Here is a 26,486-nt window from a genome sequence, read left to right on the forward strand (position 1 = left end):
CCTAAACAGCTCTCTAACTTACTTCTAAGGTCATCTCAAGACTACACGTGCGAAAGGATCGCATCGGGACAATTTTGGGCAACTAACAGCTTAACTCGCAGTGGCGAGTAACTTCACTCGCACTGGCGAGCAAAGTGTGCATTCTGGGTTCCTACGTATTTACTCGCAGTGGCGAGTTATTCTGCTCGCAGTTGCAAGCTCACAGGTCACTCGCAGTTGCGAGTTCTGGGTTCTAGCTCGCAGATGCGAGTGTTCTTGCTCGCAGGTGCGAGCGATGAATGTCAGTACGGCCAGAAACCTAAAAATCACAACTTTTCACCTATATTCATGATTCCTTCATCCAAATAGCATCTAATTATCATCTTAAGTCATATCTAAGGTCTGTATACTAATTTTGCATCAATCTAACATCTGTTCTTGATTTATTCATCAAAATTGATCCTAAACCTAATTCTCAATTCTCACCAAAACTTAACCTAATCATGCTAAATTCATCCTATAGAATTATACCCTTAATAATATTGAAAATTAGTCTCACCCTTACCTTAGATTAATTCCTGAATCAGCAGCAACGTTCTTCTTTCCTAAGGTATTCTCCTCTTCTCTTGACTTTTCTCTTCTCTTCTCTTATTTCTTGTTCTCCTCTTTTCCAAAAAGCGGTTTAAGGTAAACTCTTTCTAACCTAAGCTTCTCTATTTATAATACTAAACGCTCTTCCTAAATCTATTTTGGCCCAACAACTTATTCTTCTTTCTATTCTAACCCCCTTCTTATTTCGCTTACACCTCAAAACTACTATATTCCTCATAATCTTATTTATTTCTAAATTAAATATATCTCTCCCCCACTTAATAATAATAATACACCAATAACAAATATATCTCTAACAAATAACAAATATATTTCTACACCAAATAACAAATATATCTATAACAAATAACAAATATATTTCTACACCAAATAACATATATATTTCTACACAAAATAACAAATATATCTCTTCATCAAATAACAAATATATTTCTACACAAAATAACCCCACAACTTAATATTTATTTTATTTTCGAATCTTATTTTATTAAACAATAAAATAAGTTACAACGTCTCATAAATTTCCCTAAAATCATATAAATCACATAAATCTTATAAATCACACTAATCATATAAATATATTCTAAAACTTATTTAAAATAATTAAATAAAAAGGAGGGCGTTACAGCATGTCCAAGCTATAGTTGTTCAAATTTGAGAATTGAGACTGTATCATCTCATTAAAAACAATAAAAAATAAACTTTACTATATTTTTGTTGTTTAGCAACATTGGCTTATATAAAGATCTCATATATGCTTGATAGGAAATACCCTGATACCATGGAAGAAACGGGAAACCACATCTTAATTCCTTACAATTATTTACCGTAAAAAAATCCATACAATTATTATAATGGGTATTCATCACATCATATTTATAGGTTTTCTCCATCGGATGTAATCCTATTTAAGGCAATTCAGACGGTAAATATTATACATCTTTTAGTCATAATTTGAATATTGGTTCGTCACATTGTGGAAGTTGAGCATTTTCTCTTAGATCAAATTCCTATTAGTATTTCCCTGAATTAATTTGGAAACAATGTTTTAGAAAGATATGTTTGATCGTCTAGTCTTAGTTGTCATGATATATAATAATATACCGTGACCATTGACTCCACCGACCTTACATTTTTTCTAAAGGAAAAGATGATTGTATTAATAAGGCTTATAGTTTTTCATTATGATCTTTTAAACGGTTTTCATAAAAAAGAGGCAAACATATTTTATTTGAATCATTTTTTTATGTGAGCACTCTTGGATATAATCTCAGCGCTGATTCAAACAACGTAATACCACTCATAGTTATCTCAAGGAAAACAAATACATTAACCATGTACTGGATGTAATTAGAGGGTAGTCAATTTGAGTACTTGAGGCTTTTTATCAGAATATATGGACACTTATAAATTAAAGTTTGTAAAAGATATTATTTATGTAAAAAAATTAAAGCTTTTATAAGAGTTGACTGAATTATTTAAACAAGTTTATTTTGGTAAATGAAGTAAATGGAGAAACAAAGTAGTACAAAAATGAAACTACATGGCCAAGGGAAAGCAAAGCATCTCTTAGTACCTATGTTGGTTGGTGCCAGGTGGTTGTTTATTTTAGAGTAGTGATATTTAAACATCCTAATTCGAACAACTTATAAGACAATTTATAAAACTATACTAAAAACAACTCATAAGATTTTTATAACAATTGTTTCTATCTTTTTTGGAAGTTTAAGAATTTCATGGCATAGGCAAACACAAAGAGGAAAAGAAGAACCCAACCCACATGAGCAATGGCAACCACAGGTAGGAAGTGATATTCAAAACCATAAGTTTGTTTGAGATATTCCTTAAGCCCCATGTATCCAACTCCTGGGATTTCAATTTGTGCAATTTTGTCTCCTAGTTGAGAGGTGATTATGCCATAGACTGCCCAAGCATTAGGAGAAGCCCAATAGTACCATCTCCACCATATAGGGATTTTCTGTAACATATATATTACACAAATTAAATATTAGTTTTAACATGTAAAATAATTAGGAACCTTGATACTAAGCACCAATTAATTACTGGTAAAAAACATCATTTGATTAACTTACCATCCTAGGAATGATAAAGCCAGAAAACAAGTTCCAGATACTCATCAAGACAGGACCGAAAATGCAAGCAAGTTGGTAACTTGGGGTTAAAGCAACTGTCATCATCCCATATAAGGTGAGGAAGATTAAGCACATCGACAAAAAATAGTACAAAAATAAGAATTTTGTTGCATTCCATGCAAACCCCATCATGAAATAAATTAGAGTAGTGTACACAGCTGTTTGAATTAAGTTATAAATAATCTCTATTGCCACCTGCAAAATCATTTAAGCACATTTTAGTTTGATTATGTAATATTTTCAATATATGATATCTATCAACAAAATCTGTCACAATATTTGAAACGTTAGTTCATCATACCTGACCAAATGCATAAGCCAATTCAGAATACATCCTTGCAGCACTTTCACGATATAAAACAATTCGTTCCATTGCAACAACTGGTTGCACTCCCATCACATTAATGGTTCCAAGGATCATTACAACAGCATACATGGCTCCCACAAGATTAGATAAATCTTGTTCTTTTTGACTACCAATGAAAATTTATTTAACAATCATCAATGCATATACAATGAGGATACTAGTTATTGCTGTAATAAGACTTTATAACAAAACCATCTTATAAATTGAAAGATTATAGAAATGTTGAAGAAATATATAGATAAGTAAAATGACTTACAATTGTTCGCCTTTATTCCAAAAGATTAGGCCGAACAATAATCCAATGGATATTGTGAAGATGAACCGAGCACAATTATATGGAGGATTTCTCCAGTATGACCAATATTGTTTCCAGAAACAAGCTTTGAATTGCATAAAAAATGGTTGGGAATATTTTGTTGGGAAGAATAAATCCTCGGAACCTGCTGTTGGAGTACTTATTTCTTGGATAAGCTCTTGATTCCTTCTGAAGAATGTAAAAATTAAGAGAACCTAGTTATACAACTATACGATTTTTTTTGCCAAATAATCATCCATAGCAATATCAAGAGTCTCAAAAGAAAAAATCACCGGTAAAGTGTAGAATTGGCATAAATCTCTGCAAAATCTACATTAAGTTGGGCCTCAGTCGAAGAACTGCTGATCTCAAGCATCCATGTGGCAGGATTATATCCAACCTTGATTCTTGGAACCCCCTCAATAGCCTAAATCATATATAACAATGCTCAAAGTATGAAGCTGACATATCTAAGAAAATTTTACCATTAAATTTGTAAGTTATAATAACATAATAATGCTCAAAGTATGAAGCTGACATATCCAGAACTCTTGTGATGAATGAGAAAAGTAAAGTTTCAATACTCACTTCAAAATATTTTACGAGCTTATGTGATTGTTCACCAAGAGGTCCTGCATAGATAATTTGTCCTCCCCTTTTCATCAACAATAACTGCATTAATATGAATTTATTTCAATAAATAATCAAATAATGAAATAGCACATTAGACTCATAAGTCATGAATTGTAAAGATTTCAAATTCCAAATTAACTTGCCTCATCAAAAGCTTCAAAAATATCAATGCTTGGTTGGTGAATTGTGCACACAACAGTTCTCCCTGTGTCTACTGTGTTTCTCACAGTTCGCATCACAATGGCAGCGGCTCTAGCATCAAGGCCTGATGTTGGTTCATCCATAAAGATGATTGAAGGGTTAGCAACCAATTCCACAGCAATAGTAAGCCTTTTCCTTTGTTCTGTTGATAAACCATTCACTCTCGTAAAGCCTACAAGTGCGTCTCTGATTGGTATAAGCTCGATTAATTCCATGACTTCTTCAACAAACATCTGCATCACCATCATCATCAACAATTAACAAAACAACATCATGACCCACCCGTACGATATTAGCATTACAAACTTAGCTAATAACTCATAATGATCAATATAAATCAAATTGCAGTCATGATTGCAGTTACTCTGCAAACCTTAACATAGCAAACAAATGTGACTGATACAACTGCAATTGCGTTGGTTAATATCGTTGTAGAGACCTCTAAAATATCTATGTTACAAACACAATTGAAGTTACAGACTGAAATTTATAACTTGCCTAATACAACATGAAAAAGTTTTGATTCACAAACTTTACTCACCTTTCTTGTCTGTTTGTTAACGTCTGAAGGAAGGCGAAGCCATGCAGAAAATAGTAAAGATTCATAGACAGTAACATAGGGAGAATGAATATCATTTTGCTCACAATAACCACTGACTCGAGCAAATGTTGTTTGGTTCTTTGGGTAACCAGAGATGTTAATACTTCCTTCAATGTATCCACCTGTTTTTCTTCCGGCTAATACATCCATGAGGGTTGTCTTTCCAGCACCACTGACACCCATAAGCGCTGTTAATATTCCTGGTCTGAAAGCACCACTAACATCATGTAGTAGTTTAAGTCTATCTTCATCGATTCCCTGACTCTTCATTTCCTGACATTATAAACAATAAAATACATTACTTTGATGAATAAACAAACAAACTATTACTAAAGTTCCATGACACAAAATATTAAATGTTTTCATTACAAGTCTAGTCCACCTTCTTATTGATATACTTTAGAAGTATGAGAAAAAACTTATGCATAATGTGATAAAGCTGAGAATGAAAGTAAAATTAAATACAACGAAAGCAAACATATTTGTAGGAATTCAACATTTCTTAGTAACGAAAAAGGACATAAATTGATTGACTTACATCAGGCATATCAACATAATAGTTCACATGATTGAATGCAAGTGAAAGAGGTCGAAACGGTAAAACCATTCCGGTTCTTCGTTCTTGATTGAAAGAACAAGTAGTTTCTGAAGAATTAGGAAACCATTACTATAAATATCAATGAAAACACTTAGAATCACAAAAATAAATAATGGAATATTAAGAACAAAGTACTAAAACCTTTATTTGTAATTTGTATGACGGTTGAATTTTCATTATTCTCGTCACCTTCATCCTTGATGAACGCATTTGAACCACCTATAGCTGAAATTTGATTTGATGTTAAAAATGTTCAGCAGTGCAGAATTTCATTTCAATTAAATGTTTAAAACCAAAAGGACACTTACGATTCAAATAAGTTAATGCGAGAATGAAGAGAAGGTTGAAAAGAAGAGAAAACCCAAACAATGCTCCAATGCATATCCAAAACCAATAGCCTTGTGTATAAAATCCTCTAGCTTTAAGAAGTACTTGCCCAACAGTAGTAGCATCAATTCTAGGATCTGTATTTGGCTGCAAAATATTTGAAACATATATATCTAGTTATGGTAACTATTTAGGCTTATTGAAAACTTATCTCTGTATTGTAGACATATATAGTGAAAAACAAGAATGAGAAAAATATTTTCTTACTTTGCTCCATCTTTCATCTAAAAATTCATTTATTACGATGGCATTCTGACCATATGCCATAGGAGAAACATAATATCCCCATAACATCCATGGCTTAATATCATCTGTATGTAAAACAAAATAATATGAAAGTGAGAATTTGATAAAATCATAAGATATTACAACAAAAAGGTAGAAAATTAACATGCTATATTAAGAAAATTTGGAGTTCCCTTAAACTATAGGATCCCTAAATGATGGAAATTAAAATGATGTATTTTACCTCTAGAGACGATAAATCCTCCAAGAACAAATATAATTTGATAGGCCATACCAGCTAGAATGTTTGAAACAACTTGTGTTCTACCAATTGCACCAACAAGTCGGAATAGAGCAACAGCCATATTGTGAACGCTAACACATAACAGATAATGTCGAAAAAACCTGCACAAAGGAAAATAGTATAAGTATAAATTAAAGAACAAACTATTATCACAATCAAAGCCTACAAAAAAATAAATCAAAAAAGTAATTTTATTAGGTTTCTCACAAAAATCAACACTGCTAAAAAAATGTTGAATAAAAAAGGTGTCCATCCTTGCGACGAAATTATTAATTTTCCTGACTCTAATTTTTATCGGAAATTAAACCTTTTTTTAGTAGTGATTTCGTGTGATAAAATGAAGTACTACCTGCTAGGTGATGGAGCGAATCCAATTGTATAGTATGTAAGCAGAACCCAAATGGTTGGTTCAATAAATGAAATTGGGATCCTAATAAGCCATTGAGGCAAACCGAAGGCCCATGCAGGAAAGAACATGAAATCCCTTTGTTTGTAAAAAACAGGAAGTTTGTCAACAATCATGGCTTGTTCACAATGCCCATTAAACATCATAGTCATTAGAGTAAAAAACAATGCTCCAAAGTATTTTTGTCCATCTTCAATACTTCCATAAGGCATGTCAGTCCTAAGAAACAAAGTAGCTACCAAAATCGCCACCACTGCTAATTGTGTAAATCTGAACAAGAAAACAACATGTTCACGTTTCATAAGTAACCATTCTCTTGAAATACATGCCTTCAATATTTCCCACTTTGATATTCCAAACTTTTCTTTCACTAATGCAGCTGGGTGAGTTTGTCTCTTATCATACGGAACCATAAGCTCCGTCACAAGCTGCTCTCCAATGTGAAATGAGTTAAAGGAATCAACAAATTCAGAAACTGAAACATATTTATAAGGTTTATCTCTTCTAAACCAATATTGTTGTTGGTCTTTTTTGGATGTTACTTCTTGTAAAAAATCAGCTACTCCTTTTCTTGGAGGACATTTGAAACCGATGGTTTCAAAAAACTCTAACACGTTTTCGCGTGGTCCTTGGTATACAATTTGACCTTCTGAAAGTAGGATAATGTCATCAAAGAGTTCAAATGTCTCTGGTGCTGGTTGTAGAAGAGAAATCACCATTGTTACATCTAATATGTGAACCATTTGTTTCATGAACTTGGTTATTTGAAAAGTGGTTGAACTATCCAATCCTGTTGATATTTCATCCATGAACAGTACTTTTGCTGGTCCTACCAGCATCTCCCCTACAAATATTTACAACTATAGCAATTAGCTTTTATTCTTATAATATTTTTTTTCTACTTCTGATCCTTTTAATAAGAGACAGTAATTAACCTGTTGTGACTCGCTTTCTTTGTCCACCAGAGATACCCCTTCTCATGTCATCACCAACCTTAGTGTCAGCACAAATATCCAGTCCAAGCAACTATACAAGCATATAATAGAAGATTAGAATTTAGAAATGAATGTAAATAAATTTCTGGAATATTGATACCAAAACTTTATTTTACGGATATACAAGCATCTAATATGTCAGTGTCATGTCAGATACCAAACACGTCTTCTACATGCTTTACAAACCTTGAGAACGTAATCTGTTATCAAACTGGCTTCCTGGCCGGATAGTGATGTTGCCTTCATGAATGCATCAATCTGAGGGTCTGGCTTAATTCTTGCTCCTTTCTCCCTTCTTAAAAGTTCCTCCAACATTTCATACCTTGTTCCAACGCCTAAACAGCGTCCTGAAAAATCTAATGTCTCTCTCACCGTCATTTCTCCATAATGAAGGTCATGTTCACCAATATAGGCACATGTTCTTCTAGCAACAAATTCATCTAGGTCATGCCCACAATAAGTAATTTTCCCACTAACCTGTTTACAAACATAAATTTTTCATGAAAAAATAATATAAATTAATATAATGATACGGAGTAAGAATAAATTAATTAGTATTTTATAAGTGATTTTAAAAAAAATTCCCAGAATTTTAAGAGTAAATTGATTGGAACCAAAAGGTAAATAAATTAGATATGAAGAATCATCGGACAAACCCTTAAATCACGATCAAGAGTCTCTGCAAGTGCCTTGAGCAATGTTGTTTTCCCAGAACCCGGAGGACCCAAAAGTAGGGTCATCCTGAAGGTAATTCCATGTTAAAAAAGATTTAGTTTAAAATATCATTAATCAGATAATAAAATTATTAAAGAAAAATGAGATAAGTTGCAACAAATTAAAGGAAGTAGTTCACTAGGAGCCATGGCCTAACTCATTGTTCACAACAACAATGTTTTCATTTAGCAGAATGATTAAAATTTATGAATCTAAAACAGTGATAAGCCAAATGGACACTTGAATATTGTTCATCTCTAATTATACAACAAAACTTGTGGTTCACATAGTCATAAAGTGTAACATAAGGACTACAATACAACAAGAATATAACTTAAAGGCTAACAGCGCAAATAAAAATGTATAATAAAGGACCAATTTTTTTAAAAAATAACGTATAAAGGGCCAATCCAAAATAAACATTAAAATTAAATGACCGCATGTACAATTTTGCGTATAATTTATCAATGGAAGTGAAAATAATGTGTTCTGCTAATATTTGCATGGTATATATTTATACCTTGACGGTTTGATGATTCCACTAACGTCTTTAAGAATACGGATGATTTTCTTTTTGGATGGTGCGAGGGGAAACAATCCCAGAATATTCTGTTAACAAATAATTTAAATGATACTATGTGTATTAGAAATAATTATCAAAAACAACATCAATACTTTGCTTAAAAATAAAGATCAGCACTCATTTCATCAATAAAATATAAAATATGAGTTGAAACCAGTATATATTAAAAGCATTCTTGCTTTATATCAAGAAAAAAATAATTATTGATTAAAAGATAGTATATTAGAGAAATAAAAAGAAGTACCTCAAAAGCATTCAGAGTAGCATTAAGTAGGGTAGGAAGTGATCTAGTACCAACATGCACATTTCCCTCCACCGATACATTTTCGAACCGTACTTCAATTTTTGGAATTTCAATCCCCACCCTGTATTTTTGCACAGATCAGTAAAAAATAAAAGTGGATTAATATTTTTTAAGTGGAGGAATTGAGTAAAAAGAAAACATGGATAGGTAAAAACCTGTTAACTCTATCTTGCAGACCGCGTAGAAATTTCTCATTGTCATCCTCAACACACTTTATCATACTCTCAAGCAGTAGCTTCTTGTCTTCCACCCCTAGATCAGTAACATCAATTGGGCATTGCACAATCTTTCCATTATCATGGATTAGATTCAACACCCCTTTTCTCATGCGATCGAACGTAGGTAAACGTTCAATTGCAGCCCATATAAGTTCCTCCTCCTTTTTCTCTTGAGTATCTCCAGCCATTGTGTTGAAAACATGTGATTCCCACACTTGACTGAAACTCATCGAAGGCCAACTTCTATGTTGTCCATATCTCCTGCTTCGCCCCATGGACACATTCCATGAATATGACCTTGATGCCATGTCAAAACAATTCACTTGAAATAAAATGAAATAACTTCAAGAGTAATGTATGTAATGTACTCAAGTTTGTAATGAGAGAAGGCGATGGTTATTTGTAATGTTTATGTGTCATATATATAGCATTGTTTCTAAATAGATGGCTGTTTTCTTTTATGTCAAATTAAGAGCATTCCTTTTATTCAACAACTGTTTGACCGGTGCTTTGGGAATTGGAAGCTTGACTAAAAAGTAGTCAAAATTATATAGTACCTTTTCATTTTATACCTAAGATAGATATAAATGTATTTTTAATATTGAATGTACGTAGAGAAGTCACACAAACTTATCATCATCATCCTTACTACCAAGGAAACTCTAAGCCTGTGGTTTGGAATGAATGGTTTAGGGAAGAAAGTAGGAAATTGACAAATCTTTTTTCTTTTTCCCATCAATGCCCTATTATAAAAATGATTTAATTATGTGGGACAACCCTTTTTTCATGTGAGATTTTTTATCTCAAGAGCATTTTTGTATAATACATTATTTTTTCACGTAATCTTATTATTAAATTTCATTTTCGTCGTATGTTGGTTTCATCATGTATATGTGTCAAAAATAAGTTTCATTATGTGCACTTACCTAAATTTCTTAATAGTCACCAAATGGAGTATTAATAGTCACGAAATGGAGTATTAAGAAATTTAGTTAAGTGCACATAATGAAACTTAATAGTCATGATGCACCACTTAAGTGAGGCGTCTCCTCACTTTTGGCAGCAATGGAAATTTTTTTTGAATCAATTCTAAACCTATTTGGTATTTTCTCATCAAGTGCCATGGATTTGTCTCCAGATAAAACCAATGTCCATACAGAAAAACTTGGTGTAGATGATACGACTTTAATTAGTCTTGCTCTCAATCATCTCCAATCACTTCCTTTCTTTCTATGTAAACTATCATTAACGCTTCATTGTAAATATGATATGAAAACTATATAAATAGAACTCCAAAATATCATGAAGGGAGTTAGCTATTATATCCTATTGTATTAAGGATATAAATAAACTTAATATGGACACAAGGTTTGGAGTCTTCCACACTCTCTTGAATTCTTTCATCTTCTTTGTTCTTAGTTTCTTTAGCAACTTCACCATATTTTGCTAACAAATACACCACCAGCCTTGTTCCCTTTTAAAATGGTTAAAGTAAACACAAAACACCCAATATATGTTGTAGTAAATAAAATATAAACAAATGAGACGATTTTTGTAGCAATTCGATCAAATTAATATTTGTTGTTCTATTTAGAAAATAAATGAGCACTCTCTATTTAACTGTTAAATAAGTATAGCATAAAAACAATAGTGTTGGTGATTTCACATGAGACATACAGCTACTTCTTCATCTATTTATTTATTTATCTACTCAACTACTATATGTTGGATTTGCTCCAAAAAGTGATTCCTAGAGTTTTATGTATTGAATAAGTGCATTCCTATACCAATAAAAAAAAATATAATACATATGTAGTAATTTTTCAGATGATATATATACAGTCTTGTTCATATACTATCTTTTCTGGAAGTTGATGAACTTGATGCCAAAAGCAAACACAAATGCGAATAAGAGAACCCAGCCTAAGTGAGCAACAACAACTTGTGGAAGGAAATCATGATCATAACCCCAATTTTGTTTCAAGAATTCCTTTACTTCCATGCTTCCAGCTCCTGGTATCACTATTTCTGTATTTTTGTCACCTAACTGTGAGGTTATAAGGCCATATAGTGTCCATGCAACAGGAGAAGCCCAATAGTACCATCTCCACCATATAGGTATTTGCTGCATATCATACAGTAGAAAAATGAGATATATGTATGTTTTGATATTAAAAAGATTTAAATGCACTTTTAGTCAATCTCTTTTCAGCCATTCATGATTTTAGTTCCTCTCTTTTGAAATAAAAAAATATAGTCCTCAAATTTTTCACGCGGTTGAATTTGAGATTGAAAATGCATTTAGGCCTCTTAAAAAAAGAAAGACATAATGAAAATAAAAATTAAACATCAGGGTAGTCACTTACCATCCTAGGAATGACAAAACCAGAGAACAAGTTCCAAAAACTCAAAAAGAAGGCCATACAAATGCCAGCAACAATGTGGTCCGGTGTTAGTGCAACAAACATCATTCCATAAAATGTGAAGTAGATAAAACTCATTAGCATGTAGTAGAAGAACCATAAGTAGTTTGCTGCCTTCCATTCAAACCCAATCATGGAGTAAACAATTAGTGTGTAAAGGGCTGTTTGAATCGCGTTATAAATTATCTCCACTGCCACCTGCATTATCCATTAAGTGCTTTTAGTTTAACTTCAATAAATAAAACAAAATGGAATGCGTTAGGCATTGTTAAGATTGAGAAAAAGAATTGTGTTTTCATTTCCGGGTTTTAAGGATTCGTACAGGAACTCTTCCCTGTATAAATCTTTAAAAACAAGAAATAGAGTGAAAAACGACTGCAATTTTAGATTAAAATTGAAAAACGGGAAGAAAATAATAATAGACAATACCTTCTCCAACCATATAGATTTTTTATTTTGTTTAATACATTAAAAATATGTCACTGTTCCTTTTTTTGTTTTTATACCTGACCAAATGCATAAGGTAATGCAGAATACATCCCTGCTGCTCTTTCCCGATAGAAGACCGTTCTTGCAATGGAAACAACTGGTTGCACGGTTGCGGAATTCGTCGTGCCAAGAAAAAGCACAGCAGAGTACATGGCTCCCATCAGATTTAGTAAATCTTGTTGTGTTTTGCTGCCAAATAATTTTTTTTAAGCACAAATAAAAGTGCATATTAATGACGTTCAATATGACTTGTTGGAATACTAAACACCATTAATAAGGAAAAATTGAATGAATATGCATTTTTATGAATTACGTCTTTTTGGCTTGCTTCCAAAATATTAAACCAAACAATACTCCAATGATTATGGTCATCAAGAATCGGATGGCATTATATTGAGAATCTCTCCAATAGGAAAAATGTTGTTTCCAGAAGTTAGCTTTGCATTGAACAAAAAATGATTGAGAATATTTGGTTGGGAAGTACAAGTCCTTCGAATCTGGTGCAGGAGTACTGAGCACCTTTATAAGTTCTTGGTTCCTCCTAAAGAAAGTACATAGAAAACAAGAGTTAAAAAGCTTGAATTTTTGTTGCTTGTAACTTAAGAAAACATAGTTAAAAAGAAAAGAAAGCTTACTGGTAAATGGTAGAATTGTTATAAATCTCTGCAAAATCTACATCTAATTGAGCCTCAATTGAAACAGAGCTGACCTCAAGCATCCATGTGGCCGGATTATAACCATCCTTGATTTTTTGAACCCCTGAGATAGCCTGAAGTTTGGATACACTAGATGAAGTTATTTAGACCTATAATAAAGATTTCAAAGATCGCAGACATGTAAAAACTTCGAAATTTCAATGCTCACTTCAAAATATTCTACAAGCTTATGTGAGTGGCGTCCTAGAGGTCCAGCGTAGATAACTTGTCCTCCTCTTTTCATTAATAATAGCTATAGTAACAAAGAAAACAAATTTCAAGGTACACAATAATAATCAACCTGGAAAATAAACAGGATAGAAAGTCTGAACTATAGACTTGCCTCATCAAAAGCTTCAAAAATGTCTATGCTTGGCTGATGAATTGTGCAAACAACAGTTCTCCCTGTATCTACTGTATTTCTCACGGTTCGCATAACGATAGCAGCAGCTCTAGCATCAAGGCCCGATGTTGGTTCATCCATGAAGATGATTGAAGGGTTGGCAACAAGCTCAACAGCGATAGTGAGCCTCTTCCTTTGTTCTGTTGATAGACCATCCACACCTGGAAGGCCCACGAGAGCATCTCTAAGAGGTTGAAGTTCTACCAACTCCATCACTTCTTCAACAAACATCTACATCAACAATAGAAATCGAAATCTAAATAAAAATTGAATTGAAGAAGAATTGTATGAGACTTAAGATGACAGCCTGTACAAACAAACCTTTCGAGTTTGTGCATTAACATCAGAAGGAAGACGAAGCCATGATGAAAACAATAGTGATTCATAGACAGTGACATGTGGAGAATGAATGTCATTCTGTTCGCAGTAACCGCTTATTCGAGCGAATGTTGCTTGGTTCTTTTGGTAACCAGATATGCTGATATTTCCTTCAATGTATCCACCAGTTTTTCTTCCGGCTAATACATCCATGAGGGTTGTCTTTCCGGCACCACTAACACCGACAAGTGCTGTTAATATTCCCGGTTTAAAAGAACCACTAACATCTTGTAGTAATTTAAGTTTATCATTATTATTTCCTTGACTCTTCATTTCCTGATGCGAGGAAAGTCAAATAATAAAAGCTCATGTATTCAACGAAAAATCCAATAATTTTGATGAGCACATAAATTATAAGAACATATGCTCTAAGTGAAAAAGAAGAAAATTCATTTATATATGTACTCACAAATGCTAAGCTCCTAATGAGTTTAAAAATGCCCTTCTTAAGATTGAGTAACTTACGGCTGGCATGTCTACATAGTAGCTAATATGATTGAATGCCATTGAAAGAGGTTGAAATGGTAGAACCATTCCTCTTCTCGATTTACTGTTCGATGAACTCATGGTTTCTGAAGTGTTTCTCACTTCCATGTCAGTACCTGTTCTTAATCAGAACTAGTTAGCAGTGTCAAATGAGGTATTGTCATTAAATACATGAGAACTACGTGCAGCTAAAATTTCCTGAAAATATTGCAGCAAAATGAAGAAATATGACTTGTATTTAAAGTTTTGGAACACTCAAACCTATCTCGAATTGTTGCAGCTAAACTAAAACATGTTTATGAATCAAAATTAAAGCTGCTTATTAGTTATAACACGCATTTCTATAAATAGCAATGAAATACACTTAGAATCACCAAGAAATAAGGGGTAATATATATTAGTATAGACGCAAACTGTTGTGAATTCGGACAAAATCACACCAATGAATAACAAAGATGTGTGGAGCAAAGGAAGTGGTAATCAATAGATAAAGTGTCTCCAAGCAACAACAACAAAAACAGATCTAAATCTAAGTGTAGAGCAACACCACAAGCATAATCAAAGCAATAAAGATAAGCAATGAAAGAAAGGAACAAACACACCAAGATGGTAACCCAGTTCGGTCCAATATGACCTACTCTGGGGGAGAGAGCAGCCCTCCAATCCACTAAGATGAAAGTGATACAAATGGGTTACAAGAAATTAGCTTAAAAGCTCACAAAAGAACAAGACCTAATTTCTACCCATTTTCATGTCACACACACTCACAATGAATCCTAAGAGAAAACACAAAAGGAAGCTTTTGATCCTTCCAATGGTGAAATCTCACTACCCAAGGTGTTTACAATGTTTCCCAACCCAAGAGATCCTCACTACAAAGACACTCAACCCTAAAGTTACCTCCTTTGTAATCCAAGTTTCTCTCTCTTCAAGCTCTCCTTCAAAATCTGCAAAGAAACACTTATATAGCAGTCTTCAGCTGTCAAAATCGTGTCACGTTTGTCCAAATCGTGACACGTTTGATACGTACGACCCAAGGTACGACCAACCTTATCCTGAAAACGTGCCCAGCAAGCCGAAAATCGTGTCACGTTTTCCCAAAAATCGTGCCACGATTATACACCAGCAAAACATGCTTTCGGCATAGCCAAAATCGTGACACGTTGATGAAATCGTGTCACGATTTCTCCGTTTCTCAAAACCACAAATTTGAAGCCAAAACAACATTCTCCACCTTGACTTCTAATTTGGTGATGATGTCAGTTTAACCATCAACCACCATGCTGCTCTCTCCAAAAGGGAATTACTCTTCAACAAACTTGATCAAGTCCAAGCAATGCTTGAACCTTGATCTAGGCAATGACTTGGTAAACACATCCGCCGGATTCTCTTCCGATGCCACTTTTTCCACCACAATCTCTTTTGATTCAATCATGTCTCTAACAAAGTGCAAGCGAATGTCAATGTGCTTTGTCCTCTCATGATACACTTGATGATTCGCCAAGTGAATGGCGCTTTGGCTATCACAATGTATCTTCACACATTCTTGAGTAATTCCTAACTCACCAATCATCCCTTTCAACCATATGGCCTCTTTCACCCCTTCAACAAGGGCAATGTACTCCGCTTGAGTGGTAGATAATGCCACCACGGATTGTTGATTTGCCTTCCAACTAATAGCCGTGCCATAAAGAGTAAACACAAAACCCGATAGAGATTTTCTTGTGTCCACATTGCCCGCATAGTCCGCATCAACATACCCCTCCAAAGCATCTTCATCTTGAGCTGCTCTTGTGTATTTCAAACCGCACTTCAAAGACCCGTTTAAATACCTCAACACCCACTTCAAAGCTTGCCAATGCACAATACCCGGATTTGCCATAAACCGACTCACAATGCTAACCGCATAAGCTAAGTCCGGCCTACTACAAACCATTCCATACATGATGCTTCCAACCCCACTTGCATAGGGAGTACTTTCCATCGCTTGCTTCTCATCCTCGGATTGAGGACATTGTTTTATGGACAACTTTGTGTGGTGACCCAAGGGAGTGCTCACGGTTTTAGAGTTTGTCATTCTAAAACGCTCCACCACCTTCTTCAAATAACTAAGTTGAGATAAGAAAAGTTCACCTTTGTCACGATTCCTCAAGATATCAATTCCAAGAACTCTCTTTGCCGGACCAAGATCTTTCATCTCAAATTCACCATTTAACTTTTCTTTGAGCTTCACAATCTCATCCTTGCTAGAGCTTGCCATCAAGATATCATCCACATATAGAAGGAGATAGAGAATGACTTTCTCACCTCTCTTCAACATGTACACACAAGAATCATACCCGCTTCTCACAAAGCCGGTCTTCAAAAGAAATTCATCAAACCGACGATACCATTGCCTTGGGCTTTGCTTCAACCCATACAAAGATTTCTTCAAAAGACATACCTTAGACTTGTCCTCCACAAAACCTTCCGGTTGCTCCATGTAGATTGTCTCTTCAAGGTCACCATGTAAGAAAGCGGTCTTTACATCCATTTGTTCCAACTCAAGATTGAATTGATTCACAATAGCCATAAGTATCCTTATGGAACAATGTTTCACCACCGGTGAGAAGATCTCATTGTAGTCGATCCCCTCCACTTGAGTAAAACCCTTGGCCACAAGTCTTGCTTTGTACCTAGGACCTTCAACTCCCGGAATACCTTCCTTTTTCTTGAAGATCCACTTGCATCCAACTACCCTTTGGTGTTTAGGTAGCTTCACAAGTTTCCAAGTTTGGTTCTTTTCCAATGAATCCATCTCTTCATTCACCGCCTTCAACCAATACTTGCTTTCTTTGCTCTCAAATGCCTCCTTGAAGTTTCTAGGCTCCGAGTCTTGCACATCTTCAGCCGCATTTAGAGCAAAACACACCAAGTCCGCATAACCATATCTTCTAGGTGCCGTAATGGTCCTCCTTTCTCTATCTCTAGCCAAAAGATAATCGGGATCCACTACCGGTTGAGTTCCACTTGTATCCGATGTTGAAGCTTCATCTTCCACATCATCTTTCTCTTCATTTGGAAGCTCCACCTCAAACTGAGTTTCCTCCACCATTGTTTCCGGTTCTAAAGTCTCTAGGTCTTTACACTTCATCCCCATACGGGTCTCATCAAAGGTAACATCCCTACTAATCAAGACTTTTGATCCTCCACTAGAGTCCAATTTCCACAACTTGTAACCCTTCACACCTTCCGGATAACCAATGAAGACACATTTCAAAGCTCTAGGCTCAAGCTTGTCTTGCTTGATATGCGCATATGCCAAAGCTCCGAAAACCTTCAAAGAGGAGTAATCTGCCGGTTTCCCACTCCATACCTCCATAGGTGTCTTGAAGTCTATTCCCGTTGATGGACATCTATTGATCAAATAAGCAGCAGTTGTCACTGCTTCACCCCAGAAACTCTTAGGTAACCCAGCTCCTAGAAGCATGCACCTCACCCGCTCCAAAAGGGTCCTATTCATCCGTTCAGCAAGACCATTTTGTTGCGGTGTTCTCGGTACGGTTCTATGCCTCTTGATTCCTTTTAACCTGCAAAACTCATTAAATTGCTCTGAAACAAACTCCAGGCCATTGTCAGTTCTCAAACCTTTTAGTTTAGTTCCCATTTGATTTTCTATGAGAGTGTGCCATTCCTTAAACTTCTCAAAGGTGTCACTTTTGTTTTTCAAAACAAAGACCCACACTCTCCTAGAATAATCATCAATGATGGAAAGAAAATAGGAACCCCCTCCATGAGTAAGAGTCTTGGAAGGACCCCAAAGGTCCGAATGCACATACTCAAAAGGTCTACTAGAATGATGCATACCACTACCAAACTTCACTCTATGTTGCTTGCCTAGTATGCAATGCTCACAAAATTCTAGCTTGTCCAATTTATCTTTTCCTAGCAAACCTTGTTTAGCTAGTTCAACTAAACCTCTTTCACTAACATGCCCCAATCTCAAATGCCACAATTCGGAATTATTATGAGGTACTACACTAGCTACCGATGCATTACCAATTACTATGGAACCATCTAAAATGTATAAGCCATTCATTTTAGACCCTTTAACCGTAATCAATGCACCATGCGAAATTTTACAAACCCCATGCTCAATTCTAGTGCTATAACCTAGACTATCAAACATGCTAAGGGAAATTAAATTTCGCTTAAGTTCGGGAACAAACCTCACATCCTTTAAAAGGAATTCACGGCCATCAAACATCTTTAGACGAACGGTGCCCATGCCTTGGACTTTGCACGCTTTGTTATTTCCGAGTCGAACAACTCCTCCTTCTTTTAGAGCCAAAGTCTCAAAATATTCCTTCCTAGGACACATGTGATAAGAGCATCCCGAGTCCAAAACCCAACTCTTCTCCGGTTCCCAACTTGTGACCACTAGTGCACCCGCACTCTCATAACCATCTTCATCGGACGCCACCGCAACTTGAACGGAAGAACTACCATTGCCCCCTTTATCCGGGCAATCCTTCTTGTAGTGACCTTGCTTATGACAAAGAAAGCATTTATACTTTGATTTGTCAAAGCCCTTGGACTTAGACTTGGACCTCGACTTCCCCTTGCCTTTTCCTCTTTGCTCACTTCTCCCTCTTGTAACATTCAAGCCTTCACCACCATCATCAACCTTCAAGTCCTTGAACTTGGTCAATTCCTTGGTTCTCAAAGCCGATTGGACCTCCTCCAAAGTAGTGGTGCCCTCCTTACCATAAAGGATGGTATCCTTGAAATGCTCAAAAGACTTTGGTAATGAACAAAGTAACAACAAAGCCTTATCCTCATCTTCCATATTAACTTCAATGTTGGCCAAATCATCAAGAATTTTGTTAAATTCCGCCAATTGCTCCGAGATTGATTTAGACTCCACCATCCTAAATGAATAGAGTTGTTGTTTCAAGAGTTGCCTATGAGCCAACGATTTCGTCATGTACAATGACTCCAACTTAGCCCACATCGACGCCGCGGTAGCCTCCCTCGCGACATCCCTTAAAACCTTATCTCCGAGACATAAAACAATGGCACTCTTTGCCTTGTCTATCATCTCACGCTTCTCCGCTTGTGTCAAATGTGCCGGCATCGCCGCTTCACCCTTCAATGCTTCTACACACTTTTGTTGTGTCAAAACCGCTTGCATCTTAACCTTCCACAACCCGAAATCATTACTTCCGGTGAACTTCTCGATGTCCCACTTTGAACCCATGATACCAACTTTACCAATTCACGCCTATGCCCCACGGTGGGCGCCAATTGTTGTGAATTCGGACAAAATCACACCAATGAATAACAAAGATGTGTGGAGCAAAGGAAGTGGTAATCAATAGATAAAGTGTCTCCAAGCAACAACAACAAAAACAGATCTAAATCTAAGTGTAGAGCAACACCACAAGCATAATCAAAGCAATAAAGATAAGCAATGAAAGAAAGGAACAAACACACCAAGATGGTAACCCAGTTCGGTCCAATATGACCTACTCTGGGGGAGAGAGCAGCCCTCCAATCCACTAAGATGAAAGTGATACAAATGGGTTACAAGAAATTAGCTTAAAAGCTCACAAAAGAACAAGACCTAATTTCTACCCATTTTCATGTCACACACACTCACAATGAATCCTAAGAGAAAACACAAAAGGAAGCTTTTGATCCTTCCAATGGTGAAATCTCACTACCCAAGGTGTTTACAATGTTTCCCAACCCAAGAGATCCTCACTACAAAGACACTCAACCCTAAAGTTACCTCCTTTGTAATCCAAGTTTCTCTCTCTTCAAGCTCTCCTTCAAAATCTGCAAAGAAACACTTATATAGCAGTCTTCAGCTGTCAAAATCGTGTCACGTTTGTCCAAATCGTGACACGTTTGATACGTACGACCCAAGGTACGACCAACCTTATCCTGAAAACGTGCCCAGCAAGCCGAAAATCGTGTCACGTTTTCCCAAAAATCGTGCCACGATTATACACCAGCAAAACATGCTTTCGGCATAGCCAAAATCGTGACACGTTGATGAAATCGTGTCACGATTTCTCCGTTTCTCAAAACCACAAATTTGAAGCCAAAACAACACAAACCTTCAAGGGGATGGTCTCTAGAGGGTGGATTTCCATTCTTCTTGTCATCTTCATCCACAGTGACTGCTTTCGAATCAGCTAACGCTGAAATTTTGATTTAAGATTAAAAGTGTTTAGCAACCATGAAAAAATTATTCAACTACAGACAATAAACATCAAAAGAATATAACTTACGGTTCAAATAAGTTAATGCAAGAATGAAGAGAAGGTTGTAGAGAAGAGAAAACCCAATCAAGGCTCCAATGCAGATCCAATACCAATAATCTTCTGTATACAAGCCTCTGGCTTTGAGAAGGACTCTTCCTACTGTTGGTTCATCAATTCTTGTGTCTGTATTTGGCTGCAAAAGATTAAAAAAGGGATGTTTAACAATGCTTAAAGTTCATATCATTAATAGCAGTATCTATTTAACTAACATTGGACATAAATGCCTTTGTTGTTTGTAAGTACATTAAGGTAGTGACAAACAAGAATGGCGAAATAAGATTCTTACTGCACTCCATCTTTTGTCTAAGAATTCATTAATTGTTATGGCATTCTGGCCATACATTATAGGAGATATATAATAGCCCCATATCATCCATGGCTTAATGTCATCTACAAGAACAAAATAAAATATGTTGCTATTAGTATTAGTTTGAACTACTGAACACACCACTCGGTGAATACAAGTGGTCAGCGCGCAGTGTGTCGAATGTTCTAAATGACGTGATCAATCAGTGTTCAATTATTTACCTTTAGCAACAATGAAACCTCCTAGCACAAATAACACTAGCAAGGTCAAGGTACCCAATGAATTAGCAACAACTAGTGTTCTACCAACTGCAGCGATGAACCGAAATAAAGCAAGAGCCATCTGATGAATGCCAAACAATGCCAAGAATTGTCGAAAAAATCTGATCAAATAAACAACAAAATTATCATTCTATTTTAATTTCTAAAACTTGTTCAAGCCAAAACTCACTAATGCACTAACATAGACAGCAAACGGGTAATAATTTGAAAATAGCAAACTCATATTACCTGATAGCAGAAGGAGCAAACCCAACCGTAAAATATGTAAGTACAATCCATATCAATGATTCCAAAAAGGAGATAGGGATCCTAAGAATCCATATAGGTAATCCAAATGCCCATGCAGGGTAAAACATTAAATCCCTTTGTTTGTAGAACACAGGAAGCCTAGTAACTGTCATGTGTACTTCTGCCAACCCATTAAACATCACATTCATCAGTGTAAAGAATAATGCACCATGGAATTTTTGTCCATCTTGAACAGTACCAACCGGCATTTTTGTTTTGAAGAACACAGTAAAAGTAATAATAGACATGATTGTTATCTGTGTTGTTTTGAACACATAAACAAAAGCATTCCTCTTCATAAGAAGCCATTCTTTTGAAAAGCATGCCTTAAATAGTTCCCATTTTGAAATGCCATATTTTTTTTTCACTAATGCAGCTGGGTGAGTTTGACTCTTATTATAAGGAACCTTAAGCTCCTTCGCAATTTCCTCTCCAATATGGAATGAGTGAAAGGATTCAACAAATTTAGGAACTGAAACATATTTATAAGGGTCATCTCTTTTAAACCAGTATTGTTGCTGATCTTTCTTCGATGTTACTTCCTGTAAGAAATCAGCAACACCTTTTCTCTCTGGACACCTAAAACCCATGCATTCGAAGAACTCCAGTACGTTTTCACGCGGACCTTGATAAACAATTTGACCTTCTGAAAGTAGAATAATGTCGTCAAAAAGTTCAAATGTCTCTGGTGCTGGTTGTAAAAGCGAAATGACGACAGTTACATCCAGTATATGAACCACTTGTCTCATGAACTTGCATATTTGAAAAGTAGTTGAACTGTCCAAACCAGTTGATATTTCATCCATAAAGAGTGCTTGTGCCTGTCCTACCAGCATCTCCCCTATACCCGGTTACAACAGAAGCAATTAGTACAAATTGATAGAAGAAAGTGTGTTCAGAAGGAAATTGTGTATGTAATTTCATGAGTAAAAATATTATTATAACCTGTTGTTACTCGCTTCTTTTGTCCTCCAGAGATACCCCTTCTCATTTCATCACCAACCATAATGTCAGCACAAATATCCAATCCAAGCATCTGTTAACATGTTAAACTCCAACTTTTAACGATATAGGATAAATTTGGATATACAACTTAATTGAGGGCTAAAAATAGCGTAAGTGTTTATAATATGAACTGTTTTTATAAGCAACGAAAATAAGCTGAAAAGAGTTTATAGACATGTCATAAGTTGTTTCTATATGTTTTCACAAACATTTTCACAAGTTCTTAAGTCAGTAGATAAGTTCAAACAAGTCAATCCAAACATGCCGAAAATAGAGGCAGATGCACAAACCTTAAGAACATAATCTGTTACCAAACTGCTCTTTTGGCCTGATAATGTAATAGCCTTCATGAAAGCATCAATCTCAGGGTCTGGTTTAATTCCAGCTTCTTTCTCCTTTCTTGAGAGTTCCATCAACATTTCATACCTACTGCCAACACCTAAACAACGTGATGAAAAATCCAAAGTCTCTCTTACTGTAATTTCTCCATAGTGAATGTCATGCTGACTAATATATGCAGAGGTTTTTGTAGCCACAAATTCATTTAGCTCATGACCACAATAAGTTATTTTCCCAGAAGCCTAATCACATATAAAAAATAAAGCTCATTTATTTAATCAAACGAAATTTACAAGTTACTAATAAAAGAGTAATGAAAGGGTCATTATAAAAAAAAAACAGAGGGTCATTATGAAAAAAATAAATAATGAAAGGGTCTTATTTAATTAAACTAATTTAGTAAAGAAAAGAAAATGAAATGGGAACAAACCCTTAAATCACGATCAAGTTTTCCTACAAGTGCTAGAAGCAATGTTGTTTTCCCAGAACTTGGAGGCCCTAGAAGGAGTGTCAGCCTGAAATTTTACCACACCAAATCAAATAAATATAATTTTCTGTGTCATAAATTAAATTACATAAGAATGCATCTCACGCTACCTTGATGGTTTAACAATTCCACTAACATGTTTGAGAATCTGAATCTCTCTCTTCTTGGATGGTGCAAGACGAAACATTCCAAGAACACTCTACCATGCAAACAAACAAGTTAATCATATAAAACATTAGCACCACACTTATAACACTCTCAAATTACATAAACAATTAAATTTGATTGTCTTATTATATATATGAGAAAATAACCTGCAAAGTGTTGATGGTAACATTAAGTAAAGTAGGAAGCGCTCTGCTACCAACATACACATCTCCTTCCGCAGATAAATTCTCATAACGGACTTCAATTTTTGGAATTTCAATCCCCACCCTATATTGTATTGCATTGCAGTCACAAATATAAACACATTCAAATCAAAAATTAAACATTAAAAACGCAATAGCTAGCGGTAGAGGATCCAAATTTGACAAAAGATTATCAGATTCTCTCTTGTGATCCATTTGTACATCCACATTGTTCAATAATGGCCAACAAACGGATCAAGAAAATTCAAAACACCAACCATCAATTATAAACATTAAGAGACAGACCTGTCCTGTCTGTCTCTAAGTGTTCTGAGAAACTTCTCATTATCTTCTTCGACAAACTTAAGGATTCTTTCAAACAATAGTTTTTTGCCTTGTAAATCAAGTTTCGTAACATCAACTTCATCATGCACAACTTTTCCATTTTCATCAACGTGTTTTATTACACCTTTTCTCATTCTCTCAAAACTAGGCAACCGCTCAATGGCTGCCCAAGCGAGAGGATACTCGTCATCCTCTTGAGTGTGCCGATCACTCCGCTCGAACACGTCTTGGAAACTCCGTTGACTGCTCGTTGATATTCTGACGTCAACCCCTGCCAATGCCATTTACTAACTAATTTCTCATTCTTAACTACCAACAAGTAGGAAGATATGAACAATGTTTGTAATTGTAACCACAAAAACAACTCAGATGAAAAAAATAGAAAAAAGTTTAATATATGTTTTAGACAATTCACATTGGATTTGACCATATAGATCCGAAATAGTAGTGCTATTATTATTATTCTCTATTATTATATGTTACAATCACATATCCGCATGAATTCAAGGAAGGCGTGTATATTTCCTGTTGCTGCTGTTAATTTTTATTTTAACTATTTTAATAAGGGTCATATTAAGGGTAAAAAATATAGATTTTGAGTTAAAAGAATCTATAGATTTTTTTTAGAGTTTTTTCAAAAAATCTAAAGCTATTGTTTGTTTACTATCATAAAAATCATTTTTTTTAAGATTTGAAACTCTTACACTTGAGTTCCTTATATTTAGAAAAAAAATAGATTTTAGAAATTCATTTTGAGGCTAAAAATGATTTTTTTAACAAAATGGATTTTTAAAAAATCTAAAACAAACACTACATAAATAAAAAAGTAATTTTTTTTAGATCAAAAAATGGATTTTTTTCAAAAAAATCCAAAACAAACGGACCCTAAAAATGGCCTTAAAAATAGATTAAAAAAATGTTAAATGTAATTTTAACTATTTTAATGATTTTAAAAAATGAAATAATTTATAAGTTTACTGTACAAAAAATTGTTTTTAAAGTTTCAATATATTGAATACACAAATCGCAATAAAAAAATTATTCTTTAAGCTTATTCTTAAAGACACTTATTGTTAACAATTCCCTTTTGATAATTAGAATAAAAGGTAAACTAAAATAAGTGAAAGAGTTATACTATATTTTTCAGTACTTACAAAATATATTGAATTTTTTTGTAAGGCGTGCCTGAATACTTTTGGGGAGCATGTCGTTCATTGTAAGGAGTTTCCCGACTTTTAGTACATACATGACTTTGTTATAGATGTACTTTTTGATATATTTAGGCGGACGGGAGTATCAATGAAGAAGGAGGCGCCTATGAAATTTCCGACTAATCCACTAGACAGAAGATGACACTTAGGCATGCAGATGTTTTGGTGTACATGGATAGGAGGAAAACATGTATATGTGTGGACTTGACTGGGGTTTCACCACTTGTGGGATTAGGGGATGAGGCTTTTATGGCAGGACAGAAAGCCCTAAAAGTTGCGTCAAGCAAAGTGGGCAAACACGAGAAAGGTTGACAATTAAGATGCTTTTATACTATTTGCTTTCGACAATTTCGGCTTCCAAATACCAGAGGTTGTTGACCTTTTACATAAAGTACAAAGGGTCATGCATAACAATGTCATGTCTCCTAGGTCCATGAATGTTGTGTTTACGAGGTTTGATTTTGCCATCCAAAAAGGCCTCGCGACGCAGATTATTGTCTGTTTGCCTTTTATACATGTGTAAGTAATCCTCAACATATACTTAATTTTTCAGTTAAAAAAATATTCTATTGAAATTTAGTGTTTAGAATTGTTTTAATGCATGTTTGAAATTATCGTGGGTTTGATAAAATCATGGTGATTTAACTCGACGGAGGCCAATCCCGTCCACCATCCACTGGAGCCATAAAATTGCACGACGGAGTTTTTAGCTCGTATCGGGGGAAACTCATTTTGCTGGTGGCTTCTATGACCCTTGATGGTTTTGTGATTTTAATCGCGACGACGGGAACAAAATATGTTTATGAGCTACCGACTGTGGACCATCTGATTTTGCATGTGCGAGTCTCATTTTTCTTGTTATTGCTTTCTATGTTCTTACTCTCTTAGTTTTTTTTCTCTTTTTTCTATGTTTTTTTTTTCTTTTTCTGATTGCTCCTCATATTTGGTCCGGTAATGAAGATGGTTGGGATGATTGCTGGTGAAAATGGTAAATGTAATGCACATTGTATATTCAGAGATGGCCCTATGATACAGCTTCCCCTTTTTCTAATATGGATTTTGTAACACCCCGTTTTCCCAACGTAAAAATTTCATAATTAAAAATCAGAGTAA

The 26,486-nt window shown here is 35.0% G+C and overlaps 3 protein-coding genes across 3 annotated transcripts; all 3 read right to left on the reverse strand.

Annotated features, from left to right (window-relative positions):
* Nucleotides 1-2,237: 2,237 nt before the first annotated feature.
* On the reverse strand, nt 2,238-8,958 carry LOC146910702 (ABC transporter G family member 39-like). Its single transcript, XM_085730576.1, has 17 exons — nt 8,413-8,958; nt 7,943-8,233; nt 7,697-7,787; nt 6,705-7,605; nt 6,296-6,456; nt 6,034-6,137; nt 5,748-5,913; nt 5,561-5,664; nt 5,380-5,499; nt 4,782-5,114; nt 4,183-4,473; nt 3,995-4,078; nt 3,700-3,833; nt 3,368-3,595; nt 3,046-3,217; nt 2,685-2,939; nt 2,238-2,569 (listed from the first exon to the last, which is right to left on the reverse strand). Exons 1-17 carry the CDS (start codon nt 8,494-8,496, stop codon nt 2,300-2,302), a joined length of 3,789 nt encoding a protein of 1,262 aa, XP_085586702.1. The 5' UTR covers nt 8,497-8,958; the 3' UTR covers nt 2,238-2,299.
* LOC146910703 (pleiotropic drug resistance protein 2-like) lies at nt 8,652-9,987 on the reverse strand. The gene is made up of 4 exons (XM_085729456.1): nt 9,513-9,987; nt 9,298-9,418; nt 8,991-9,079; nt 8,652-8,781 (listed from the first exon to the last, which is right to left on the reverse strand). The coding sequence occupies exons 1-4, from the start codon at nt 9,881-9,883 to the stop codon at nt 8,652-8,654; spliced, it is 711 nt and encodes a 236-aa protein (XP_085585582.1). The 5' UTR covers nt 9,884-9,987.
* A 1,203-nt stretch (nt 9,988-11,190) lies between these two features.
* On the reverse strand, nt 11,191-24,511 carry LOC146910704 (ABC transporter G family member 39-like). Its single transcript, XM_085730574.1, has 20 exons — nt 24,124-24,511; nt 23,782-23,902; nt 23,578-23,666; nt 23,411-23,495; nt 22,932-23,222; nt 22,582-22,672; nt 21,577-22,477; nt 21,289-21,449; nt 21,047-21,150; nt 20,728-20,893; nt 20,554-20,637; nt 14,429-14,565; nt 13,907-14,239; nt 13,526-13,816; nt 13,352-13,435; nt 13,123-13,256; nt 12,801-13,028; nt 12,505-12,676; nt 11,942-12,196; nt 11,191-11,700 (listed from the first exon to the last, which is right to left on the reverse strand). Exons 1-20 carry the CDS (start codon nt 24,444-24,446, stop codon nt 11,431-11,433), a joined length of 4,320 nt encoding a protein of 1,439 aa, XP_085586700.1. The 5' UTR covers nt 24,447-24,511; the 3' UTR covers nt 11,191-11,430.
* Between the last annotated feature and the right edge of the window lie 1,975 nt (nt 24,512-26,486).

The sequence above is a fragment of the Medicago sativa genome, chromosome 7, assembly GCF_051527215.1.
Source record: "Medicago sativa cultivar Bolivia chromosome 7, Bolivia_mono, whole genome shotgun sequence".
In the NCBI taxonomy this organism is placed as follows: Eukaryota; Viridiplantae; Streptophyta; class Magnoliopsida; order Fabales; family Fabaceae; genus Medicago; species Medicago sativa.